The 21,451-nt window shown below is 39.7% G+C and overlaps 1 protein-coding gene across 22 annotated transcripts in view; it reads left to right on the top strand.

Moving 5' to 3' along the window:
- EPB41L2 (erythrocyte membrane protein band 4.1 like 2) overlaps positions 1-21,451 on the top strand; it is a 205,865-nt gene that overhangs the window by 67,465 nt on the left and 116,949 nt on the right. For 20 of the 22 annotated variants that reach the window (XM_036024704.1, XM_036024705.1, XM_036024708.1 and 17 more), the window contains one exon: positions 20,650-21,134. In XM_036024704.1, coding sequence (XP_035880597.1) covers positions 20,664-21,134 — 471 coding nt within the window. In that variant the 5' untranslated portion in view covers positions 20,650-20,663. Of the gene's footprint in view, positions 1-6,902; positions 7,023-11,753; positions 11,777-20,649; positions 21,135-21,451 lie in introns of those variants that run through there. The other 2 variants (XM_036024707.1, XM_036024709.1) reach the window with 2 other exon arrangements.

Raw genomic sequence — 21,451 nt, 5'->3', positions numbered from 1 at the left:
CTACCTTCCCTTGCCTTCAGTGTTGTCCGCTCCTCCCAGCTTGACTCTTCTCTTGGTTTGCTGTGTTTTCTCTTAAGCTGAACTTTCCCAGCCTCCTTTATAGGTTCTTTGCTCCCCATCTGGGGATTTATTATGAGCATTTTTCTTACTCTGTTTGCCTGGGGCGCAATCCACTTCTTCAGGTTCAAATAACAGTCATTGACAAAGTAGTTCCAAACCTTAGCATGGAAACCCAGACCCTGTTGTTCAGACACATATCTCTAACCATCTTGATTTTCCATCTGGATGTCACACAGTCATGTTGGTTTAAATGCCTTAAAAGTAGCAGCTTGTGCTTCGTTTACCCCGCTTTCCTACTCTTTTTGGAAATCCAGGTCCAGGTGAATGGCACCACTCTCTGACCTTTGACTGAGAGGAACCTGGGAACTTTGTTCTCCATTACTTCAAACAGTCCAATTTATTTTCAAATCCTGTCTATTTTACTTACTAAATATTTATTGACTCCATCTCTTCCTTTACACCTTTGTTGCCTCTGTCTTAGTTTAGGTGCCGTTTCCTGGATCACTGGAGCTTCTTAACCAGTTTCCTTTCACTGTGTCACTTGTTCTCACACAACTGCCAAAGTAATCCTTTAGAAACACAAAATTCATATTGTTTTCCATTGTCTACAGGGTAGAGTTAAAACATCTGAGCTTGACATACTGATCACTCATTATCTGGCTGCCTCCTTTTCCCTCTCCTCTACTCCCCACCCTGTGTTCCGGGCAGATGAGGTACTTACCATTCTCTACAATGCATTTATCTTTTATGATTCTGTGCCCTTCACTTACTGTTCCCACGGTGCTTCTACCCACTTACATTTGGCTCAGTAAACTCTTTCTTATCCTTCAAGGTCAGCTCAGATGTCACATTGGGAAGCATTCTTCCCTCATTAAGTCAGTTATTACTGAATTGTCCGTGCCTATAGTCTAACTCTTACTCTTTTTGTAGTATAGTTATTTAAGTCCTCTGCTTTGCACTGCTAGAGCCAAGTTTTACACAGGTCTGTATCCTTAGCAGCTATCGGTCAGCAGAGAGCGATTTCTCACGGGGGGATGAATTGTCTCAAAACCCAAAAGTACAGATTAAAATCAAGATTTCATGGGAAAAGGTAATGGCTGGATATTCTTTGTTTATTGGTTTGGTGAGTAGGGTCTGTGGATTGAGAACATATTAACACGTGTGCTAGGATTTTCTTGCATAATTTAAGTTTAGAGAGTTAGGTTTTAAAGACAATGCTACAAGAGAAAGAGAGTGAAGCACAATTTTAAATTATGAAGGGCTGTAAGTATTGTGGGTTCACAAACAAATGCTTAAACCATGCCAAAGGCCTCCATCAGGCTGAAGAAAGGCGGTGATGCAGGTGAAGTGAGGAGAGGACCCCAGATGGAGCTGTCCCTCCCCAGGGCACGATGGGTAACTGTGTGCTACTTCCTCCCTTGGCTTGCCCTGGTAAAAGTCATGTTCAACCATATAAAACACTTTTTTTTATAAGAACCTTGTATTGACATGTTTGCTATTTATGTGGTTGTAGTAGGGCCTCTTGAATAGTGGGGAGCCCTTTTAAAGGAAAGGAAGAAGAAGGGAAATTATGGAGGGTGGATCTAGGGTGAGGAAACAGTTTTCCTTATACAACTTGAGGGGAAAATAGATAAAATGGAATTGGTAGGAGATTGCTGTATGTTAATGCTTGATTTTTAAAAATAAAGTTAAACATGATGATACAGTCAACCATTTCTAGGGGATAGCCTAGATGAATTTTTGTGACCATTGAAATTCTGTGTGTAACTATCATTCCTTAGCATTTTGCATTTTACTTGTAGCTATAGTGGTGATTCTCCTGTGTTCTTCACAACCCTGCAGTTGTATAGGCAGATTGTCTGCTGATACCTTCATTTTACAGACTTAGCTAAGTAACAACAGGGAGATATATCCAGACTGAGTATGAATTTAATAATTCTCTCTGATTGGGAAGAGTAGATAATTTCTTGACAGTAGCTTCTTTATTTTTGGAAACTTATAATTTTTTTTTAAAGGAATGGGAGGGTATAAGGATGTTTTTGGATGCCTCATCTCAGGGCTCATTTCTTCTGGCCCTTGGACAGCCATAAAGGACCTCTCTATTCCCTGTCCTCTCCTTAACAGTGTCTCACCCCTTTTCTTCTCATCCGGGTAGGGCAGTCTGCACAGGGAAAGGCAATGCAATTATTAGTCAGGACCTGACATCTAGGCTGTGTCTACAACTGACTTACTGGGTAACCTGAACAAGAAACTAACTTCTGGCTTCAGGTTCTCCATCTGTGAAAGGCAAGGACTAGAGATACATGAATGCTGAAATCCCTTTGGCTCTAAAGTTATTTATTCTATAAAAAACTCATTTTGCTCAGCCACATATAGGGTGTTGCTAGATGCTCACAAGATCTTTGTTTCTGTTTTGTATGTAATGGGCTTTGTGATTGGTGCTTTTATTTCTTTAACCCCTATGTATGGCAGGGGGGTGTCAATTCCATGTTAGCAGTAGCATTTGTACATTTAAAAGGAGAGGTGAATGAGCCTAAACATTGTGAGGCCATAATGCCTTCCTTGACCTACCCGCCTGCCCCAAGGGAGTAGTCTACTTTGCCTTGCCCTTCCTGTACTTCTGCTATAGCCCTTAATCAGATGTGGTATAATTATTTGTTTATATATCTGTCTTCCCTGCTAGACTGTGAATTCCCTGAGGGCTGGTTTGAGGAAGAACTTTTGAGTGGTAGACCAGTGTCTGGTGCAAAAGAGGAACTTAGCAAATGTTTTCTAGACATGTGGAATGAAAATAATGCATTTCCAAGTAAACGCTGGATACTGTACTGATCTGAATGTGTAACTCTAATAGTGTTACTTTTGACTTTGTTAGTTAAAAAAAAAAATTAGCTTTGCCTAACACTTTTTCAGATAGTTTCAAAACATTAACTTTTTGGCTATAGATTCCCAGCTTCCACTTACTTCTTTATCCCCCCACCCCTGGCCCCTGCCCCACCTGCACCTACTCTCTTTCCAAACCCCGGTAAAAATCTGGGGCCATACAGCATGTTTCTTCCCTAGAGTTTCACAGATCTGTAGTACTTTCTAATGTTACCTTTTTAAAGACGTGTTAGGAAAGAAATTTTGCGAATGACTCATGAGCAGTTGTGCAAATTAGTCTGGATTTGGAGCCCAAGAGGAGCTGAGCGGTGGTGGTGTGTGGTCAGAAGAGAGCTTACACGTAGAAGCCGTGGAACTGGTGCAGTTTTTTTTCTTTCCTTTTTGCTGACATCGGATCGCAGTGATCCTGTGAAATGTGGGCTGTTGGAAAATTTTATAGACCAGTTGAATTCACCCCAATGGAAAGAGTCTTAAAACTCTTCTCCATGTTTGTTCAGGAAGTATAATTTTGCCTGATGATTGGTAGATGGGAAGATTGGATTCCTGTAAAATTAGTAGAATCAAAAACCAGAGGTTTGTTTTGAGTACTTTCTAGGTTATTTCAGGGTAATAATAGAAAATTATGTGAGCTTTTTTTCTCGCTTGACAGATAGATGATTGCTTCTCAGGTGGAGCTGCGTGAACAAAGATGGGAAGGCTGAAAGGAGCTGTCTTCCTCACTGTCTTCCTGCAGCACTAGTAACTTGAACTTCTGCACAGAGTTTGGTTTTGTAACTATGAGTAACCCATCAGATTATTGGGTCCCTTATATCTTATTCGATTTCTATCCTTTATCCCCAGAAAGCCAGGACGTAGGATAATTTTAGAAAGTGAAGACATGATACCAAGTTTAAGATAAAATTCTATATATACACAAACCCGACATAAACAAAAATAGGAAAAATGTTTCTACCTTAATCCCAACCAACTCCTTTTAATATTAAAAAAATAGTGTTTTGAGATAAACCTCAAATTTCCCTTTTTTTGTGGAATAATGAGACTGTCAACACATAGCTATTTAGGATCTTTCTAAGAGAGATATAATAGAAATAAATTCATACTAGCAGTTTTTTACATGAAGACATGTGGCTGTTTTAACTAATGTATTTTGTGAACTTGAATACGTTTAAACTCTTACTGGAAATGAATAATTTAAATGACACTGGACCTGGTTCATGTGTTATTTTGCCAGTAACCCGCGAAGTGATCTTACATAAGTTGTTTCACTTCTTTGGGTTCAGTTGACTCATCTGGAAAACAAAGATGTTAAAATAGAGATAATACAGCATTGGTGGAAAAGTGCTTTTGATTTTGGAAGGCAGCTTTGCTCACCACCGTAACACCAATGCCACTAGCATTGGCTTTGAAGACCAATTTGGTATATACATTCTGGCTCTACCACTTACTGGGTATGTGAGTTTGGGAACTCATTTAAATTCTCTGGGTTCTCTTTTTAACTATTTATGGCTAAATGGTATTAATGGTTTGGCTTGCTTCCATATCACAGTGCCACAAGACTTTCTATCTCAGTTCCCTTAATGTTTGTTTGAATAATGAGATTGAGATGTCTCATAAGCAGGATCTTTATATTGCAGCCAGCTGAGGAGCGTGAGCAGTGGCATTCAGCTTCTACTGCCATAACAAGATACCATACACTGGGTGGCTTAAACAACAGATTTATTTTCTCATAGTTCTGGAGGCTGGGAATCCAAGATTAAGGTTGCTAGCTTGGTCAGTTTTGGTTGAGTGTTCCCTTCCTGGCTTGTGGATAGCCGCCTTTTCTCCTTGACCTCACATGGTGATGTGAGAGAGAGCAAGGGGAGGGTGAAAGAGTGAGCAAGCTCTCTAGTGTCTTTCTTATAAGGGTACTACCATGATGGCCTCCACCCTTATGATCGCATCCAAATCTAATTCCTCAAAGGCCCATCTCCAAATACCATCACATTGAGGCGGGGTACATAGCGCTTCAACATAGGAATTTTGCGGAGACACAGTTCAGTCCTAGAGGAGGGGAGTTAAGAGGGCAGGGCACCCAGGGCTGATGAGAGGTATCTGAGCTGGATTGTAGAGCTCTACCATTGTTAATCAGTGTCAGTAATCCAGTGCTGTGTCAGTAGTTCTGAGACTTCTGGATTCCATGGAGCAACCCGTTTCAGAAAATGACTTATAGCCAATATTTTTCCAAAAAGTATATTGAAATAAATCTGTCATGTACTGGAGTATTTATTTGAAAATACATTTAACTTTTAAAAAAAGTAAGAAGAACATAAAATAGAAGATGCTACTTTGAATCAAATAAAATTAAATCTACTAAACTTACCAAATTGCCCTATTGTGGACCAGTGAAAACTTGGAGGTAGATAGGGAAGTTTATTTACTTCCCATATATAGAATGACTTCTTTTTAAAAAATTTTGTCCCTGGCTGGTATAGCTCAGTGGATTGAGCTCGGGCTGGGAACCAAAGTGTCCCAGGTTCGATTCCCAGCCAGGGTACATGCCTGGGTTGCAGGCCATAGCCCCCAGCAACCGCACATTGATGTTTCTCTCTCTCTTTCTCTCTCTCTCTAAAAATAAATAAAATCTTAAAAAAAATTTTGTATTTGTTCATTTTGATAGAGATGAATTTCTTCAGAGCTAGCTGCTACCGAAATGTATTTTCAATGAGTTCTCATAAAGCAAACCTTCCCCTTTCTGTACTAGTTGGCACAGGTGACATCTTATTTAAGTATCTAAAGTGTTTTCTCTGTAGTTAAAAAAGACCTATATTTTTTCGTATTTTTTAGAAAAAGACTTTGCTGTAGGTGAATGTGAACATAAAATACTTACACTAGTTAATGCCAGAACTGCTTGACAGGAGAGCACTGTGGTAGCAGTTTGAAGTCGTAAAAATGCATGCCTCGATCCAGAGTCTGACCGGCTTGGTCCTGATTGGTTAATGCATCTACACTGGGGGCTGGCAAGGGGACAACAACCGGAATTTAGATTGTGGAAAAGTAAATCATAGAATTGAGGAAGATTAGTTGCTTTACTGATTTTTCTGAGCTGAATCTTAAAATTAATGTGTTTTCCTTTAGTGATTTTACATTTATTTACATTGCTTCCATATGTACTTACGTTCATATGATGGATGTATGATTACATTTGTATTCATCATTTCTCAGTGTAGGGTTGACTGAATAATAAAACAGGGATTTATCAGCTTTGTAACTATGTGATGGAACCTATAAATCTACATTAAAATGAGCCTTTATTTTTAAATGCAATGTGAAATGAATAAGCAAATTATTTTACAAATGAATCAAAATTGATATTTCATTTTTATATATTGAAACCTGGACTGTGTGTTTACAGGGTTGTCTTGTATCTGGAAATATATACATCAGTTTATAGTACTTTATAAATAAAGATGATTAGACCGTATGTTATAGACATATAATTTGGTGTCTATTTTCTGGGTGGAATAAAATGACAAAAATGAAAACACAGTTGAGGAGAGGTGACAGAAAGCAAAGTAAAAATCATACACACAAAACCAGAAAAAATTCCCAGCAACAATAGAATTATAAAAATTATCATAGAATTACAGTTGCATCATTAAAACTATTCTTTATGCGCGCTTTCTTCATTTGGTGGGCAGAGCAGGCAGCAGGAAGACGACTTTTTCTTTGACCCATGTGAACTCTCTAGCTGAGGAATGAAGTAACTTGGAACCACTCTGGGCTTTCCCACCGAGCATGCCCTTCTCCAGCAGGGTCCCGCCTGGGTGGCGCTGGTCTTGCTCATTACCTTTTGCAGACTAGGTTTCCATCAGCTTTCCACAGCCTTCTGATGACAGGGAACTGCAGACAACGGGCTTGATGTACTTAAAAGCTACGTATGTAATTCAAGGGGGAGATTTTTAGGAAATTTCTGTTGCAGCAGTTGGGTTTTATTGTATATGCTTGAATGTTTTGCTTTTGAAGGAAGCCCACCTTTGAGAGTGTCAGTGTTCAGGGGACTGAAAACTTGGAAAATGCTAATGTAGAGAGTAGATGGAATCTGGGTGAGTACGCTGTTTGAAAGGGGAATATGTTCAGTTATATTTGAACTAAGCCCTATGAAAGAATATTTGTGTGTGTGTGTGGTCAAGAGTTTAGTTTAAACTACTAATTTGAATTTTTCTAGGATAATAATTGAATTTTGTCAGGTTATCTTTAACATAACTGCCTTCTCAGGTTTGCTCTATGAGAATAATGAAACTACTTGCTTTATTTTACATACTTGCCCTGCTGTTGATTTGTTCAGTGATACAATACACTGTATGAAAGTTAATTATCCTAAATTACATTGAGGAGTATGTGAGGTTAGTCGTGTTCAGTTATTTTTTTTTAACAGGGTAAAGGAGGACAGATTTGAATTTAATCTGTAAGGTGCTTCATTTTCATGCTAACCCGATTGATCGAAAGAAGTACTGTGGCTAGCAAGAGATTTAAATTCACATTTTTTAGCATCTGCAAATTAGTGGCTGTTAAGTTATAAAAATTATATGTCGTTTTGGTGTTGTTACAATCTAAGTGTGATATTAGTTGACTAAGGACAGGCCTCAGCAAGTTGTTTTACTGAATATTTAATCTGCTGTCACATTGAACAAATGTGAAAATTCACTATGTTGCCCAGATGCTGATATCCAGACTTAGGAAAAATTGTCTTCCTGATTTTTCTTGATAGAATCTATTAGTCTAACAATGTGTGTTTTTTCTTGTTTGCATGCTACTTTCTAACGAAATGCAAAGCAGTACTGCTGTGCTGGGTGGGGGGCGACCTTGGCAGGTTCCTTCCTCATTGTTGACACTGCAGGGAATGCCCTCAGACCGCCAAGCAATTACTAGGTTTGGGGGGTGGGAGGAGGACGTGGGAAGTCGAAGTTTTCTATTTCTAGGCTCAAGAAAGAATTGTCTGTTTAAATGATTGGCACCTTGGGTGTGGACATAGATAGTTGTAAAGGTGGTATTGATGATTTGTACAGCTAGTCATATATCACACACATTATATGATATATTGATGACGAATAGTTTAACAAAGAAAGTTGGAAAGGAAGATTTTAAACTTTGACATTTAGTTTGCTGGAATATTTTGGTGTGGACTCGAAGGTTGAGTGCTTGGCATGTTCTCCAGCAGGATCCTCTACCAAACCACATTTACAAATGTCTGAATTTTGGAACTCTTATCTCCAAAGAAATATATTTAGTTGAAATAAAAACTTGCCTTAGCCAGCACCACCTAGAAAGTAATTATTTGAAGCTCTTACTAAGTCAAGTAGTTTTGAGCTAAACTAATGCTCAGAGTAGAAATTTAAAAAAAAAAAGTTTTAAGCATTTCCAAATGGCATGTCTGTAATTCCATTGTTGTTACTGCTTTTCCCACCTGGGGAAAGTTGCTTTTATCACGCCAGGCATGGAGGGTTCATAAGCTAACAGTCTACCTTCCTTCTGCCGGCTCACCAAAGGACTAGATTCAACATTCAGATCTGCTTACCTAAGCTAGAAGAATCATTCAGTTTATAGTCTCATTCTACTCTTTGGAAGTGCTGTAAGTATTTACAATGGCAGAAGATCTAACTACTAAAATTTACCAAGTGAATTATATTTTTTGACAAGATTTAGATATTTATGCCTTGTCGACCACAGTGTTCCAGAGCTTACAGAGAAGAGGATTTGGAAGTGTGAGATCAGTGTAGGCTCCAGCTTGGTGGCCTTGTCATAGTGTGGGGAGTTGATTGACTTTGACAAGCTTTTGTCTTATGACTTACTAAAATGCAGCGTCTGCAGCCTGTGCATTTATCTTGTGCAGTTAACCCTGGCGGATTTGCCATTAGCTTATTTGGGAAAAGCCTCCTGAACCACTGTTATTTTTTTAGCTAAAGAATTTCGAGTGTGATTCACACAGGAATAGCATTAGACTGGCTGTAGATTACCGCTTGATACCAAGTGTATTTTATGATGGTCTGGGAAAGGACCCTATGCAGGAGGCAGTTGTGGGATGAGCTCAGAGAAAGTACACTCCCTCGTATGTGTTATGATTAGGAGAGATTGTTGGTGTTGGCTTTGCTGTTTGTGTCTGGTCATGATGTCACTGGAAGAAACTGCACAATGCATTTTTCTTTTGTTTAGAACATTGTATGATGGTGGTCCAAATAAATGTTCCCAGGATACTAGGAACGTCACAAATCTATTGAGAAGCCACAGGGTGCATAAATACGGCATGCACTAGGAACATGCAGTTACTCATCTGCGCAAAATTCCTTTCTCCTCATCGGAGCACGGGAACAGATGCAGGGCAGGGAGAAGGTGTGGACAGGAAACATGACATCCTTGTGCTTACCAGGCCAATTTTGTTCCTGCTTTTGCCTGTAAACGAGGAAGAAGCTGCTGACAGATTTGGAATTTTTATGTATGACCAGCTTAGAAACCATTAAGAAGTATCTTCCATTGTGTTTTATTCTCCTTTTAAAAATCTCAACTTTCAGAGAAATCTATTTCAAGGTGCCGTGTTCCCACTTATCCAGCAGAAAATAGGAATAATCTTTTCGGCCTGGCTGCATATGCATCAGTATTATTGTTAAAAAAAGATACCTTTTCATTTCATTTCCAGAGGATAAAAAGGATAAAAAATTAGCTAGGTTTCTCAGGAACTGTATGAGCTTTTTTTTTTTTTTTTTTTTTTTTGCTGTTATTGTTAAACAGAAAATTGATATACTTAAAAGAAGATGTCTGGCTGCTCTAAAAGCTTAGATGTTGAGCGTTAGGAGAGCAGTGTGTGTAGGGAAAGGGACAGGCTTGTGAAGCATGTGTGACCGAGATTATGGCAGCTGTGGCTTCTGGGTTGTCTCCAAGGAAGCAGACCAACCAAGCTGGGTTCACTTAATGCATTAACTATCTTAATGCATAAATATTTTTTTCCTAATGAAGTATTTAAGTGCTTCAGTTTGTACACACTTCCCAGAGAAAATATTTTCTCCCCTTTCTGGACCTCATCTGCCCAGTGCCATACACCATTTCCCATAATCACTGTTGTTAGTCTTCTGGGCCCTCCCCTACTTTCTTTATGCATCAATAGGAAAATGTGCATGTGCATTCACTTGTTCATACTTCTCACACACACTGCTTCCAGCTCATAAGATCACACATCCTATGTGCTATCTGAATCTTGCTTTTGTACTTGACACTGTAACTTGGAGATATTTCTGTAACTGGGATGGAAACCTTCCTCATTTTTTTCTTTGTAGCTATGGAGTATTCTGTTTCGTGAATGTGGTCTAATGTCCCCTGCAGACATTGATCTTTTTCTTTACCAGCAGTGTTACAGTGCACCGTCTGTACATAACTATTCTACATGTGTGCAGCTGTATCTGTAGGATACATTCCCACGAGCAGGACTGCTGGTTTAGTGTGTACACATGTGGAATTTTGGCTCTTGGCAAATTGACTTCCATTGGGTCGGTACCTGTTGACTCTTCTACCCACAATTACATGGGAGTACCTGTGTTCCCATAGCCATGCTCAGTGCTGATGTGAATAAGCCTTTGGACTTTTGCATTCTGAACTTATAGCTTGTATGTATTTTACTGCAAGTGTGGTGAGCATCTTTTCGTATGTTTATGTGTCTCTTGTATTTGTTTTTCAATTAGCTCTTCACTCGCCCTTTAGCTACTTTTTTTCCCCCTACTGAGGGGATGGTCATCCTACCCAATTTAAAAATGAAACTTGTTTTGAATTTTTGATGTTAAGGAAATTTATAACACTGAGGATTGAGTTATACCATTTATAACCAGTACTATTTTATTTGGCTTTTTAGTCAAATTACTTGAGTTCAGCTAGAGAGCAAATACAACCGAGAATGAGAATTAAGCGCTCTTTAAAAAATATGATGCCTGTTCATGTCATATGAGTATTTAATCCGTGTTTTCCATGAGGGATGATTGTGTGACTTCTTGAAGAGTAGTTTCTCAGAAACCTGTGTCAGCTTTACAAACTAGTAGTAATTTCTGAATATAAGTGAGCAAAATTTCTGAATTAGTGATAAGTTGTTTGAATTTATATTAATGCTAATCTTGCTATTTCTGTCCTCCACTAGACTGAGAGTAGGATTCTTTCCTTTGTATTATTGGTGTCTGGCACATATGCTAAAAAACATTTGTTTGGAAGGACGGGCTATGACATCAGTACAACACGTATCCTGAAAGTCACTGAAATTTATAGGGGCTCAGAACATTATTAATGATTCTAAAGCCTCAAATGGTAGTAATAGTATATTGATATTTATATTTCTCACAAATGATGATCAGGCATTATGCTAGATGCCGTTATAAATTACTGACGTTGTTGGGAATTGGTGGCAGTATCGCATAAGCTCTCTGAAGCTGCACAGCCTGGGCTCGAATCCTGGCTCTTCCATATACTGATTGTGTGGCTTTGCATAAGTTATTTATCCTCTTTTTTTTTTTTGCCTTCTTCACCTGTAATATGTGAGTAATTTTAATTCCAATACCAAAGTGTTATGAAGATGAAAAAAATTGCTCCATACAAAGTCTGTTGGACAGTGCTCAGCAAACTGCCGACGTTATTATTTATTATTGTTGTTATTTATTAAGTGGGTTGAGCTTACTATTACTATTTATAATTTTTAGTGGAAAACAGACATGGTTCATTTTTTTTTTCACAGAATCCCTATTTGATGGTGGTGACCCACCATTTATTATGAATTTACTGTGTGCCAGGCACTTGTGCATAACATCTGATTTCATCCTTAGCGCCACCAGTGAGTGTGTATTATATTCCTGTTTTGCTTATGGGGAATCTGAACCTCAGCAAGACTGAATAACTTGTTTATTACCTGGCTAGGGAGAGACAGAGCTGGAATTCTAATTCTGGTGTTTGGTTCCCAGACGTATCTCCAAACTACCATGTTACTTTACCCAAAGATCAGTTAACTTCACACAGAGTGTTTTGGCCATTACAAAATTTGGGTCCTCATCTGAGAGAAGGAATTTGAGCAAAAGGGGTTCGGCAATATTTCTTATCACATAATTCAGCATACGTGGTTGATGAAGAGCTGGCAGAGTTCTGGGTGTCTCTGCACCTCGATTAGTGCGTGCTGTTGGAGTGCCCAGTGTGACCAGGTTTACGTGTACTTTGGGTATGAGAATAATGATGTCCAGTAGTGGGATCCCTAATGATTCATGCGCAGCCTCTGGTTACGGAGCCCTCATTTCAAGAAAGAGTGTTTTGGGGATGACCCTAGTTATTTGTGGAGACGGCCTGGCGCAGGTGCCTTTCTTGACCTAATTCTGAAATGGAGCAGCCCGGACTTGCTCTAACAAATGAGGTTGTTAGCACTAATGGAATTGGACATTACTGAAAATTATGCCTTGGTCTTCATACCCTACCTCGAGTTCATGCCGGGAATCTTACACTTGGATGACCTCTTAAGATTTTTTTTCATTCCAATATACATTGTTAGAATAAAGAATTAATGGTTTATCTCACTAATAGTAGCTCAGATAATAGGTTTTTAAAAATTGAACCCCTGGAAGTAATTGAACATTTTGACAACCGTGGCTCTTAGGTACGAGGGCCATAAAACCCAGGGAGGAGTAATAATTCATCTGAGATGATTCTGTGTGTACTACGCATTTCTTAGGGCTTATTTTCTAGTGCTTGCCTCAGAACGTAATGAGCAGAGCCTGATAGAGACCGCAAGCAACTGAAGCCCCTGGCTCAGTGTTTGACCCACAGGGGAGCATATCATCTCGTCACGAGAAGTTCAAACGCAGGACTTGGCTGCGTGTGGCACGTGCTCGGGGCTCTGGTCCTCGTCTCTGTGACTGTCTAGCCAGTGGCCCTCTACTGCGTGTCTCCTTTTCCGTGGGCATTTTCCTCTTGAGGATTTTTCAAGGCGGCAGCAGCATTTCTAGAAGTCGTGTAAATAATACTCAGAGGTGAAAGAGGGGCCTTCTCTTCCTTGTGGTTCTTTTAAGAGGGAGGAATCTTTTCCCAGAAGCCTACCAACAGACTTTCTGCATGACTTCTTAGCATGGGGAGGGGGACTACCATGATTGCCCTAGACCAGCCTCCATTGACCCGAATGTAGAAGAGAAAAAAGCTGAACCAAAATTTGGGTTCTATTAAAAAGGAGAAAGGGTGGAGGAAATCCATGCTCTGAATGTAATCTGATCCTGCAAAGGGCTACAGTTCATATCCTTTGTATGTGTGGGTTTAAATGTAAACCAGATGCTAGTTTGTATCTTTATAGATACATTTCTTGTCTCTTATTGGTCCTTTTATCTCTTAAAAAAGCGATAAGATGTGTTATAAAGGTAACTAGAGTGGGCAGCATTGGATTATTTCAAAACGAACTCTTGTTTATCTTCCTCTTATAGATAATGTAAACCAACAAATAGTCTCTTTGGAATGTATTTGTATTTATTTGAATATACGATATAGTATTTTCTAGACCTTCTAACACTTAGGATAAAGAAACGTAGCAGGGGGAGGAATTTCTTGCATTCTGCTCTAAGTCAACTTGTCTTTGTTACTCCTTCTCCCTCTGCAGGTATTTCTTTTTCCTCTTTCCTCCTCCTCCTTGTCCCTCCTCCCCTCCTTTCACCTGAGGGATATACGGCCATACCTCAGTAGTCATCAGCTTTGACAAGAGTACCAGCTTGTCAAACCTGGTACTCATCTCGTTTTGATGAGAAAAATGTGTTTCAGCACTTGGTGCTTGCTTGCCACTTGTCACACTTGCTAGAACTTGTATGAGTCACGATGCTACCCCACAAGAGAATATACTTCATCAATTGTCACTTTCTTGACACTTGTAGGAATGATTTAACTGTAGGTGCCGAGGTACCACAGTATTCAAGGAGCATCACTCTTACTACGTTCCGAAGTAGAGTCAGGTGGCTGCTGAGTCATTCCAATATTTTAGTTGCTGTATTTGTTTTTTGTGGTTTTTTTTTTACCCCCACAGTTAATGCTTGAAGGGAAGGTGGCGGGGTATTAAAAGACCTTCTCTTAGACTACAGGCCTTTTGGGGAGATGAACTGAAGCAAATGATCTCAGCAGAGGATGGGAGCCACACAGCTGGCAGCGGCACCCACCCTCCCTGTTCCCTGCGCAGGGATTTTGTTAACAGTGAGGGCTCAAAGTAGGCCCTGGTTCTCTCAAGGTCTTCAGGAAACATCTGGACCCAATAATTAGCATGAACCCCTTGCTTGAGGTTACTGTATGAGTGTGTAGAGTTGTGTGACCGTTTGCTTTGTTTTACTTGCTGTGGTGCTCTGATAAAGGGCCAGTGTTTTCAGGAGCATAATGTTACAGAGTAGGAAGGTTAGGCTAGACAGTGCCTTGGAATTTACCTTCTTTTTAAACATTAGAAAAAGAATGGCTTCACATAACACAGCTCCTTACCTGACCATTGCTGATCCTCCATTGATGATGATTTTCTGCTTGGTTGCATGTTAAATGATGCATGCTTTTTCTCATGGAGCTGTTAAAATAATGAACACTTTTTATCAATCCCAATGGAGCATGCCAACATGGTAATTGTGTCGAAACCACATGCTTCTCTAATGGGCTGGCTGTTCACGACAATATTCTTTTTGGTTGATGATAAATAGAAAGGTCCTTAGTTAGTATGTTATATAACTTACTAATGAGGGATTTTAGGTATTTGTAATTAAAACTTAGTGGAATGAGCATTGCTGGAGTTTGGGAAACCAAACTTCTGGTTTCGTCTTCACCCACCTAGCGTTGTGATCTCAGGCAAATCTAGTCCTTCTGAGCCTTAGTTTCCTCATTGGTACGATAAAGTTGAAGGTATTAGAGGAGATGATTTCATAACACTCATTCAGTAAGTATTTATCTGGTGCCTGTTGCGTGTCAGTCCAGATGCTGGGAACACTGCAGTAAAGAAAAGAGAGATCCTAGCCCTCTGGGGCTTTCATTTTAGTGGGAGGGATTGGCCTTCCACTGCAAGAGTTTCCATTTTAGTGGGTGATGGAGTTTTAAAGGCTTATCCATCCTGGAAACTCAGAGTTACAAGCATAATTATGGAGAATGGATGCGCTATAATACATGTTTTCTTGATGGTGGTAATTTGTTCAAGAAACCGTTTTATCAACAAAGGAGGTAGTGTTTAGGTTTGAGCTTTGTTGATTTCTTGAAGCTATTTTAAGAATGTACTTATTTACATATAATTATATCCATCTTTATTGTTGAGTATCTATGATCTAATTAGCTATTTCTCTTGGTGTTTTTTTTTTTTAAATCTATTTGGATGGGCAATACTGATTGTCTCTGAGGTTTGTTCCACTTTTTATTATCACACTTACTGAGGTAGCCTTGGTGAATAACATGAATTTCAGGTGTACAGCTTTACAATTCAGTGTCTCTGTCCTCTGTTGTGTGCTCACTATAGTCCTTAAGACTTAGGCGTTTGAAATGCAGCAGTGACGGAGGAGGGCTGCTTTGTGAGGCTCCGTGGCCTGGTCTCTGCATTGAGCACCCTGTCTTTCGTTTCCTTCCATTGGCTCGGTTTTTGTCTCACAGCCAAGCAATCACCTTCAACACCATTTTGTTTGTGATGGGAGCCCACTTGTAAATTTTTAATTTTGGGGAGGGGCAGAGCTGGCTATACAATAGTAATAATACAGGATTCATGTTGCTCTGTAGTCATATTTACAGGCTGGCATGAATCTTATTTGGCTTAAGCCAAGGCTCTCTAGTTGATTCAGTTGTTCATAGACACTGGAGGAGTGGTAACCGCATTATGAAATACAAGTAAGAACAGGAGTATTCAGCTCTGTGGTCCTCCATCCAGTGACCTTGGGCAAGCCAGCTTCTGCTCCTCTGCTTATCACCTGCAGAAATGGGGGTAATCTCATTATTACGAATGAATAGGGGCCATTCATTCAACTCTCACAAAGTAATGAGAGTGTATGCTAAAACTTAACCTTGGTCTTTTCATGATTAAGTGGCACGTGGAAAAGGGTACTTTAAAGAAGAAGAATAAAGGTTTTCTCTGCAATGGAGCCAGTTTAAGTGCTCGCATAAGGGTCTTATTGGAAGACATGATTTTGAATTTTAAATGCCTAATAGAGATGTAGCCACTAATGAAAAATGGAGTGGTCATTCCTCAGAAAATTAAAAATAGAACTACCATATGATTCCACATTTCCACTTCTGGATATTTATTCTTAGAAAATGAAAACACTAATTTAAAAAGATATATGCATACCCACATTCAGCACAGCATCATTTACAATAGCCAAAATGTGAAAATAGCTGAAATATTGATCAATTGTTGAATGGATAAAGAAAGTATATATATGAATATTATTTATTTAAAAAAGAATGAAATCTTGCATTTAGGACAACATGAAATAATCTTGAGGGCATTATGTTAAGTGAAAGTAAGTGAGATAGAGAAAAACAAATACCATGTGCTCTCTCATACTTCGTGGAATCTTCCCCAAAACAAAAACCAAGCTCATAAAGGTGCTTACTGGTGGCAGGGTTTGGAAGAGGCGGAAGAAATGGGTGAACTTTTTTTTTATCCTCACCCAAGGGGTGGCGGTGGAAGGGAGAAGAGAGGAAGAAGAGAGGGGGAGTGAGGGAGAGTGAGGGAGAGGGAGAGACACTGATGCAGGAGAGAGAAAATCAATCGGTTACCTCTTGTATGTGCCCTGATTGGGGACTAAACTTGTAACGCAGGTATGTGCCCTGACTAGGAATTGAACCTATGACCTTTTGGTTTACAGCAGAATATTCCAACCAGCTGAGCCATACTGGCCAGAGTGATGTTACTGTAAACATATACATACATTCATACACTATAGAGGTATCAAATCGGTAAGTGCAAGTTTTGAAACATGGGTAGAATTTTAATTTAAAAAATGCCTAAGAATGAGAAGATTAGACATGTTAATATTATAGTTACCTAGAGTATTGCTTATTTGTATTACAGCCCTTAAGGACATTACTTTCCCCTGATGTCCCTCTGTCACTATATATTTCTTCTCACCCTCACGCCTTTTCCTCTGCCTGACTATTGTACATTGGTGGTGATGAGAGTTCTTTTCAGGACCCTCTAAGTTCAAACTATACTTTTTCTTACGGCAATGTCAGTGTCATGTATGCTTTCAGCCGTCACTGGTACAGTTACTCTCAGGTTTGTGTCTAGTGTACATCTGGCCTCCCTTCAAGGCCTGTGTGTCAGGTGGCCAACTGGACATTTCACGATGGCAATGAATTCAAAACCGCGTTTGATCATCTCAGCCAGACCATCTTTTCCTTGTGTGTTTTCCATTTCCACGGACGGTTCTAATATCGCCCCGGTCTCCGATGACCTGGCACTTTTTTCCTACCCTCTCCTCTCTTGGACTTGCTATATTCAGTGTGCACACCGCGTCATGTCCCATGTACCTCTTTACCGTTAGATTCATTTTTTTACTCTCTATCTCACTGCTTCTGCCATAACAAAGATGTATCCTCGTCTTCTCCTGCCTGGATCATTGCAACAGTTTTCTGCACGTCTTTCTACACCAGCCTTTTCTCTCTTCCTTTACTTTCCAGCCGGGTTGGGCTATCTGAAATGTGAATCTGATTTACATTGCTCCTTTACTTACGTTGCTTGTATGACTTCTCATTGCCTTTAAATCAACACAAAATTTTAAGATTCTGGCTTCTGCTTACTACTACTACAACAACTACTACTACAACTACATTGTTACTAATTCACCTTCCTCCTTCCTTCCTGTACCTCCTTACATGCTCCTACTTAACTTGTACAATGTATTATGGTTTAGTACTTGTGGCTTTCTGTGGGAAGGACATTCTCATGTTCCCTATGCCTGGCATATCCTGGCCTGCTATCCTGATTCCTTTGCCTGAATAATGAGGACATCATTTTAAAGCAACACAATTCAACTTCTGCAGGAAGGCTTGCCTGGTGACACTCTTCTCCTAATCTGGGTTCAGTGTCTGTTCTGTGTTTTTTAAGCAGCATGCTCTTGATTTATCTGTACCCTCTACTCCCCCAGCTCCTTAGAGATAGTCTTTATTCCTTTGCCCAGTACTTGGCACATTGTAGGGGCTCATTAAATATAGGCCGACTGACTGAATGTTTTTATGCTTGCATGTTAGAAGTAACATTTTAAAAATTATTTTTTGTCGCTTACAACTCAGTGATTTTGAGTATATTCATGAGGTTGTACAACTGTCACCACTGTCTGATTACAAACCATGTTTATTACCCCCGGAAGAAACCCTGTATCCATCAGCAGTCGTTCCTATTCCCACCTCCTTCCAGCCCCAATCTACTCTGTGCCTGTGGGTTTGCCTGTTCCAGAATTTCTCGCAAATGGATTTTGCAGGATGTGGCCTTTTGTAGCTGGCTTCTTCAGTTACCTTAATGTTTTCAAGGTTGTGTGTGGCAGTGTGGATCCATACTTCATTCCTTTTCATTGGCCTAACATTCTGTCGTGGGGACTCCAGCATTTTGTTTATTCATGTCGCAGCTGCTGGGCATTTGGGTTTCCATTTTTGACTATTATGAATAATGCTCTTGTGATCACGCATCTCAACTTTTTGTGTGAATATGTTTTCATTTCTCTTGGGAATATACCTAGGAGTGAAATTGCTGAGTCGTAGAGTAATTTTAACTTTTTGAGGAACTGCTAAATAATCTTCCAAAACGGCTATGCCATTTTACAGTTTGCCAGCAATGTTCAGAGTTTCAGATTTTTCACATCCTCACCAATGTGGGTTACTATCTGTCGTTTTGATTATAGCAGACTAGTGCATGTGAAGTGGTAGCATCTCGTGGTGGTTTTGGTTTGTTGTTTCCCTAACGACTGATGATGATGAGCATCGTTTCAAGTGCTTATGGCCATTTGTATATGTCCTTTGAAGAAATACCTACTCAAATCCTTTGCTCATTTTTTATTTGTTTTATTTGTTGTGGTTGTTGAGTTGTAGAGTTTTGTTTTTTTTTAAGATTTTATTTATTTATTTTTAGAGAGGGAAGGGAGGGAGAAAGAGAGAGAGAAACATCAGTGTGCAGTTGCTGGGGGTCATGGCCTGCAACCCAGGCATGTACCCTGACTGGGAATGGAACCTGCGACACTTTAGTTTGCAGCCCGCGCTCAATCCACTGAGCTACGCCAGCCAGGGCTGAGTTGTAGAGTTCTTTATATATGCAGGATACTAGACTCTTATCAGATAACATGTTTGTCAAAAGATGGTGAATAATATTTTAAGAAACAAATATAATGCTGGCACATGCTACAATGCAGAGGACTAAGGAAAACATGCTAAGTGAAAAATCACATGTTGTATATGCGTAATTTCATGTATTTGAAATGTGTACAATAGGCAAATCCCTACAGACTGAAGCACATTAGTGGTTGCCAGGGCATGCAGGGAGGGAGAAGAACGGAGAGAACTCTTAGTGGATACAGGGTTTCTTTTTGGAATGATGAAAATGTTCTGGAATTCAATAGTGGTAATGGTTGTACGTACAGCCTTGTGAATATACTCAAAACCGTTAACTGGATAATTGAAAAGGGGTGAATTTTATGGTCTGTGAATGATATTTCAATAAAGCTTTAAAGAGTGCATTTTATTATTTGAACTGTTCGAGTTTGTACCACTTTTGAAGATAGCTGGAAAATTTCCCGTAGGGTCAGGGTGCCAGGCCTCTGAGCACTCTGCTCATTGGTGAGAGAGGAAAGACCACTGTCTCTGTCATTCCTGCCTGTTGTTGTTTATGTCCGTGGTGCTGCTGTGCTCTCAGAGTCCCGCTTTGCCTGTGTAAAATGTAGACAACCAGTTACATTCAGATTTAATTTCATTTTCATTAGTTGTGATGGAGTCAGTTATTAGATGCATTTTTTCCACCCGCAGAATGTCTTCATTTGGTTCGGATTAGGGGTCCTGAGATGTTTTCTTGTAAGCACAAACACAAAGAAAACTGTGTTCGCGGTTGGGTGTGTTGGGGTTTTGGAGTTTTGGTCATAGTTTGAGTACCTTTCCCAGAAGACTATCTTTTGCATTGGAATAGTGATGATGAATTATGGGATTTATTTAATATTGGAATAAAGAAGAACATGTACATCACAGATATAATTTTCTCACTATTAAGCACCCAATATTTAACATTAATTTTTACAATACCTAACATTTTAGTTTTAATGTGTGAAATTTCAGTGAAAATGTGTGTCAGTACTTTCTGACATTATCAATGATACTTTGTATTGTAGAGTAAGGGACCAAGTACAGAGAAAAGTAATTTTTCTTAAAAATTGGATTTTGGGATGAATTACTGTTGATAGCTAGATGAAACAGAATATATGTAATCATTCTACAGCACTTGATGATTTTAAGTCCTATCTGTATAGAATCAGAATGAATTCCATTGTGATGCTAGTTTGGGTTCTCTGATTCTGATGGGGAATTCTGAAAGAGTAGCAGTCTCCATTTTTCTCTTGTGCTTATGAACCTTCTTTCCCTGCAGGCGTTCTGTTCCCCTCATCTCTCTACCATTCCCCTTCCCGTCCTTTTTGACCCTGTCTCTGGCCTCTGAACTGGGAGAGGTTGTAAAATACCTCTGTGATTTTGTCTTGTTTACAGCATAAGCCGTGACCATGACTACTGAAGTAGGCTCCACGTCTGAAGTGAAGAAGGAATCTGAGCAGTTAGGCGCAGATGCAACCAAGGAGAACCCTAAAGAAGTAGCGGAAAATCAGCAGAATCAGTCATCTGATCTGGAGGAGGAAAAAGATTCCAAATCATCTCCTTCAGCTAAAAGCCAAAGTAGTCCCCACCGCCAGAAGAGGCAGAAGGATCCGTCTGAGAGTAGAGGCATTTCTCGGTTCATACCCCCGTGGCTTAAGAAACAAAAGTCCTATAACTTAGTAGTGGCCAAAGATGGAGGAGATAAGAAAGAGCCTACCCAAGCTGTTGTGGAAGAACGGGTTTTAGAGAAAGAGGAACCCCTTCCTGAAGAAGAAAGGCCGGCCAAGGGTGATGTCGAAGAAACAGCTCAGAGAAAACAACAGGTCATTAAAGTTGACGTCAAGGAAGAGACACCTTCAGTGAGCGGTCCTGAGACACAGGTATGTTTGTGAAGTGAGTGACTGGCAATGGAAGCTTGGTGGTATTCACCACGCAACAAAAGGGCTTACTTGCTTTGAGTTGTTCACGGGTTTCTTGTATTAAGACCCTGTTTTGGCTTACTAGGTCTAGAATATGGGTCTTGGAGTGGTTTACCACAGCCTTTTCCTGTTATTTCTTTTAAAAATTTCCAAAATAAAACAAAGCAAAAAAAAAAAAATCCACTAGATATATACACCATAAAAAAAGTTTCTCTTTTTATTAAAGGATTTTATTAGTACTTTTTAGAGAGAGGGGAAGGGAGGGAGAAAGAGGGAGA

This window comes from Phyllostomus discolor, chromosome 4, assembly GCF_004126475.2.
Source record: "Phyllostomus discolor isolate MPI-MPIP mPhyDis1 chromosome 4, mPhyDis1.pri.v3, whole genome shotgun sequence".
Taxonomy (NCBI): Eukaryota; Metazoa; Chordata; class Mammalia; order Chiroptera; family Phyllostomidae; genus Phyllostomus; species Phyllostomus discolor.
The sequence above is the reverse complement of the archived record's forward strand: the minus strand, read 5'-3'. Positions and strand labels throughout refer to the sequence as shown.